This window comes from Abrus precatorius, unplaced genomic scaffold (assembly GCF_003935025.1).
Source record: "Abrus precatorius isolate BTA unplaced genomic scaffold, Abrus_2018 Scaffold5, whole genome shotgun sequence".
Taxonomy (NCBI): Eukaryota; Viridiplantae; Streptophyta; class Magnoliopsida; order Fabales; family Fabaceae; genus Abrus; species Abrus precatorius.
In genome coordinates this window covers 18,515,230-18,521,777 of record NW_020874395.1, presented here as the reverse complement: position 1 = coordinate 18,521,777, position 6,548 = coordinate 18,515,230, and the positions used below count along the sequence as shown (strand labels likewise).

Here is a 6,548-nt window from a genome sequence, read left to right as displayed (position 1 = left end):
AACATTGTTTTGTTGAGGACAATAGTGTCAATTATGACCTACTTCGTTACATTTGGAACACCTTTGCCTAGTTTGTGACTCAACCCAGTCCATTTCATTCCTAATGCGAGTTGATTTTGGTCAGCCTTCACCTCTTGCTTTATCAACATCAGGCACTAACTTCCATTCGCAGTTGGTAAGGATGTTAAATTCATTTCCAAGGGGGTACCACTGTGGGGAGTATGCATTTACAACATATTGCATTGAATAAACTGAGTCCACATATTGCCAAAAATCGATACTCACAGCTATACAGGCCGCTATCACATGTGAACAAGAAAATCGATAAGATTGAAATCTTCCACATTCGCAGAATTTCCTATCCAATATAACTATCCATTTGTGTCCACCCTTTTGTGTTATTAGATTAAAAGCTTCTTCAACCTCAAAACTTTTTCTCTATATGTCATATCGACGAACTTAGTGTGATGAAGCTTCTTATTGATTTTTTTGAATTTGCAACATGACTTTATGACAGAACATGCTTCCATTGTGAAGGTCAGAGATGGCCTCTTCTCCCCGCTTCATAAAATATTCAACCAATCGTCCATAGGTGGCTTTAACTAGTGCATTTATGGGCAAGTTTCTAGCACCTTTCAACACCTTATTTACTGATTCTGAAAGATTTGTAGTCACGTGCCCATAACGCCGCCCTTAGTCATCATAACATAATGCCTATTTCTCTTTTGATATGCAGTCAATCCACCTTTGTATATCTTCAGATTCATTGTGAAATCTAGTTAACTTTTGCTGAAATATGACCTTTGATGGTGTATAACCTACATAGACAACATTCATCCCAATCAAAAGATGTACTGACGGATTCAATGGCTATCTAATACTTTAACAATAATCGACATAAAAAAAACAATACATACCCAATTTGATGAGCTCTTTCTTCAATGCTATATTTTTAAATCGATGATTAAAGTTGCTGACAATATGACGAATGTAATATACATGATATGCATTTGGAGGTTGCCACCCAATGTGTGGATTTGGCACAACCCCTTTTATACTTTGATGTTTATCTCATATCAAACAAATTCCTGCTCTATTGGTAACATGCAAACGAATCAATGCCAAAAACCATTCTCATGTTGGCAAGGTTTCTATCTTGAGTTGTTGCAATGAGTAACGTATGACGATACTTACCATATACGAATGTCCCATCCACTTGTAATATAGGTTTGCAGAATTTAAAAGTCTCATGACATTGTTCAAATGACCAGAATAGTCGTTCAAATACTCTACACCTGTTATCCACTTGATGACCAACCACATACTCTTTTGTTTTAATTTTATAAACAGATCCAAAAGAATGTAATTGCATGTATTCTACCTAACGAGGCAAGATAGCGTATGATTCATTCTAATTACCAAATACTTTAACAATGGCTTTTTGCTTCGCCTTCCAAACTTTTTTATATGAAATTTTGTATCCAAACTGATCATATATTTGCTCTTGTATCAATGAAATATGTACCGACGGTTCTTCGTTCACCATTCCTACATAAAATAAATTTTCTCAAGTTAATAATAATGTCATTGTAAAAATAAAAAAATAAAATATTTTTCTTACCAAGAATGCATGAACAAATTAAATTGGAATCTAACTTCTGATGATCTTGCGAAATTCTCATATTAACACATGTATGTGAACCACCCCACCTATTAATTTTTCACTTGTTTAAATTCTTCAACAATGAAGCCCTCACTCTCCATGGACAACCACTGCTATGTTTTAAGCATTTAACATACAAACATGTTGGTTTAGACTCAGTCACAAAATAACTTTGATGAATTTTCATTGTGTACTGTTTTAACGCATTTTTCACATCTTCTTTATTGTCAAATAATAAGCCAACAAATAAAGGATCTCCTTAAACCCTTGAATTGACTTCTTAAACATGTTCTTCATTCATTTCTTGATCAGGATATTCTCAATTAATATACTTATACTTTGGAGTAACATTCCAAAAGGGAATTACAGTATCTCCTGCATTATATTAAACATTAATATATAAATAAATAACTACAAAAAATAAAATTTTTATAATTATTTCACATTACCTCCTACATTCGATTACTTGTATATCTAAGTTGGAATGAAACTCGCCTTCAACATTAGTACAAGAAGAACTACCTAACGAAATTTCTGCTTCATCATCTCCATCAGTGTAACTCTCATAATTTGAGTGTTCATTATCGTCATCAGCATCATTCCTAACTCCTTTATTACAACAAATTTATCAATTTTAATTTAATTAATTACATATTTTACTTAAAAGATAGTACAACAAAAATAATTTTACCTTTATCATAATCACGACTCACAAGCGTCCTATCATTTTGCTATGAAAGCGATAAATTTTAATTCGTCGTCTGTAAGGACATTGATGAACTTCCACCAATAGCTCTATCTACATATAACTCAATAATATTTTTACTAGATTGTTGTCGAAATTCACTTATCATGCAATCAATATCTTCATTATCACATATATCTAAAGCTGTATACTGTCTAATATTTTCATCAATCAAAAAATAAGAAATTAATATAAAAAAAACTTGATTATGGTTAAGATTAAGTTTCAGATGAATTTTTCTTTTCAATGTTTCATAACTTATTCCTCGTTTTATTCGAATTACTTTTTTACTTCCTTCAAAACTTACTCCTTCATTTCCTTCATAAATTCTACCATTCCAATATATAATAATAACAATCTCACTCATCCTGCATTTTTACAAATAAACTTTATTTAATATTTAACCTTTACAATAATTAACATAAATCAAATAAACAATACTCATTAATTAATTTAACAATTTATTTAATTAAAAAAACTAAATTCATATGTTAAAAATTAAATAATAAAATTATTAAATTAAACATACCTGATTTTCTTCTACTTTACTCTTCTTGGGTGAAAATGAGAGGAGGGTGGGGTGTATATATATAATGTTCAAATTTTGCCATATAATTTATGAAAATTTTGGTAATTGGACTAAGTTTTGTAGGTTGGCTAGCGATTTACTTAAGAATTTCACAACTAAAATCATGAATTTAAATAACCTGTTGACACATGTCAGACTCTCATTTATTTCGTCAGTCTTGTGGCAAAATTTATTTAACAATAAATTAAAAAAGACATTTTTGCCATCAGATATACGAAATTCTTCTCTGCGTGACATGTGTCATAATCTTATAAATTTCACAACTCTCTTGATAAATTCAGTTAAGAATAAAATATATATATATATATTCGCCATACGATATGCTAAAACATATGGCCATGTAATCTAAAATAACTCCAGAGTAGAAAATTGTTTTAGATTGCATATAAAGTGATAAATTGTTAATAAAATTACACTATTAAAATAAATTTCCCCAATTCTAGACCCCTTAGCATATTTTCATTTATAAGTTTTAGACAAAATTCTAGTTTAAGTTTTACAAGGTGACTCACTTATAATATTATATATGATATATAATATATTTATCTTTGTTACGTAATTTAATCATTAATCTAGTTTTGTTAATTATGATTTTTTTTAATAAAGTTAATGATTTGGTATACGAAGTTTAAAGAAATTTATGTATAAATACATGTAAAATTATATAAATAAAGAAAAAAATATTTTTATTATTTTTTAAAATAAATTCTAATATAGAAATATAAAAAAAAGACAAAAATTTGAGAATACAAGTTAATTTTGACGTTAAAAAGATGATAAAATTTAAAATTAAAATAATATATTTTTATAATTTAAAAAACTAACAAACAATTTCAAAAACTAATTTAAGTATATTACTTGTAAAAATTAATTAACTCATGCTTGACTCAATTTAATTTTATTAATTTTAGGAGAAAAATTTTAAAGTGATGATAAAAGTTAATCCAAACAATGAACCCTATTCCTTTCCGGCAACAAAACATTAGGAAATTTTCAGCCTTGTGACGTGTTTGATTATTCCCTCTCGTTCTGCCTTGGTGCTCAATCCTCGACACCTTTGGTTTTCCTTCCTCCTTCCATTTTTGCCCATTGACGAACCTCGCTAACGCAAATTATTCAAGTTCATTTCAATTCCCCCTTCTGATTTTTTATTTTCTCTTCGTGAAAATGAAATTCAATTCTTCATAAGCATTATTAATTTATTACTGAGATGAAATATTCAGTTTATATAAGGCCTTGTTTGGCTGATTAATCTCTCAATGCTGTTTGACTTTGAATGCTATGGAGATGCTCCAGTGCTTATGCAGTAACTCACCTATCCGTCGGTTTTATTTGACTCTTGTGGTCTCTGGATTTTATAAAAATGCTAGATATTTGATTACATTCATTGGTTTGAATTTCACAGGGTATTTCAATCTCTACGTCATTACAATAGCTTCTTTTTTTTTTTAATATACATTTGCTCCCAGTAATTGTGTTATTTACAAATTAGTCTCAATATTAAAAATACTTACCATTATATTTAAAAAAATACAAATAGATGTATCACATTTCTATACAGAAGCACAATCCAATGATCACAATAAAATGCATTAACGATTCAAACTTGAAGAAAGATCTAAACAAACCCAAAATATATATAATTCACATTCTCTTCAGAAGGATACATCTAATATAAATTTTACCAAATAACAACACGAAAATCTCACTCAAGATTTGCATGTCACTGGTGTTCTTCATTGTCTCAGTGAAGGTTTTTGCTCACTTTCCGGGAACAAAGTTTGTGGCATAGGCCCAAGCATTGTTGTTGACTGGGTCAGCAAGGTGGTCAGCGAGGTTCTCCAAAGGACCCTTTCCGGTCACAATAGCCTGAACAAAGAACCCAAACATGGAGAACATGGCTAATCTACCATTCTTGATCTCCTTCACCTTCAATTCAGCAAAAGCCTCTGGGTCATCAGCAAGGCCCAATGGGTCAAAGCTGCCACCTGGGTAGAGTGGGTCAGTGACCTCGCCGAGAGGCCCACCGGCAATACGGTAACCCTCAACGGCACCCATCAAGATGACTTGGGAGGCCCAGATGGCAAGGATGCTCTGTGCATGGATCAGGCTTGGGTTGCCCAAGTAGTCAAGCCCACCCTCACTGAATATCTGGGATCCAGCCTTGAACCACACGGCCTCGCCGAACTTGACCCCATTGCGGGCCAAGAGTTCGGGGAAGACGCAGCCCAAGGCTCCCAACATGGCCCATCTGCAGTGGATGACCTCAAGTTCGCGGTTTCTGGCAAATGTCTCTGGGTCAGCGGAAAGCCCAGCAGTGTCCCAGCCATAGTCACCTGGGAATTCACCAGTGAGGTAGGATGGGGGAGTGCCAGAGAGTGGGCCCAAGTACAAGACACGGTCTGGGCCGTACCATGGGCTTCCAGAAGTTTTGGTGACTGCTTTCCTCATTGTGAGCCTTCCACTTCCAAGCTCTGGGGTGGATCGGGCATGCTTTATTGCTTGCCCTGCCAATGATGGAGAAGAGAGAGCCATTGTTGAGGCAGCCATTGCAATTAAGTTAAATCAATGAAACAATGTGTAACTGAAATTGCTGAGAAGATGCCTGAAGTTGGATTGCCTTGGTTGTGCTTTATATATAGGTTTTAAAGTTGAATGAGGTCCTTATCGTATGAAATCTGTATCTGTGCTTCTACTGGTTCTGAGCATTCCTTTGGATTTTTGTCCACTTGGTTCTCCTCTCACCATTTATCACTTCAGAATTGTTTCCTTCCATTACCTTACCAACAGATCAAGTATCCACAAAAATATCATTAAATACCTCTTCTATCCAATAAGAAATTAGTATTTATGATTCTGGATAGGCTATATCTAATTATTAAATATATATAAAGTTAGAGGGTTGGGTAAAACTTTGTCAAGTGTGACTGAAGCGGGGACAATAGGGTATGGGTCCCATTGTTAGTTTAATTCAAATTACTGCGACAGTATAATTCATCAAATTGCAAATATAATTCATCATTTATACGGTATAATTTATTTTTGCTCCTTTTTATTCTATCTGTTGTATCAAGTGAATTAAACATACTTTGTTTTTTAGGCTAGTCTATATCATAATCTACCGCATCTTGGAAGCATTGTAAAATATACACACTTGGAATGGAAACTAAAACCATCCATGCTCTCATAATTAGCTAAGTAAATATTTGGTCTTACTTTTTAATAATAGTAGTACTTCCCACGCTAAAATATCTATAGGAAAATTGCTCCATTATCTCGTGAAGGTGAATAATTTAATCAATGTCAATGTTTATAAACTACAAACGTATGACTAAGGAAAACTAGTCGAGTGAACAGTTGTGATGGTGAAAAATGAAAGATCTTAGACCAATAAGCATTGCTAATTCAGTATTCATCCAACCTCCACACGTTTTGTCTCGTTTTATCTACATTCTATTGTCCCTAAAGTCAATTTTAGGGTATATAAAAATGAAAAAGGTTAACGTTCTTAAGGGATATTTTGTATATAAAGTAGGAAAGTTTTATTGAGA

General features: G+C 32.6%; 1 protein-coding gene across 1 annotated transcript; it reads right to left on the bottom strand.

The window, feature by feature from the left end:
* Positions 1-4,571: 4,571 nt before the first annotated feature.
* Positions 4,572-5,617, bottom strand: LOC113868160 (chlorophyll a-b binding protein of LHCII type 1-like). The gene has a single exon (XM_027503734.1). It carries the CDS (start codon positions 5,545-5,547, stop codon positions 4,759-4,761), a length of 789 nt encoding a protein of 262 aa, XP_027359535.1. The 5' UTR covers positions 5,548-5,617; the 3' UTR covers positions 4,572-4,758.
* Between the last annotated feature and the right edge of the window lie 931 nt (positions 5,618-6,548).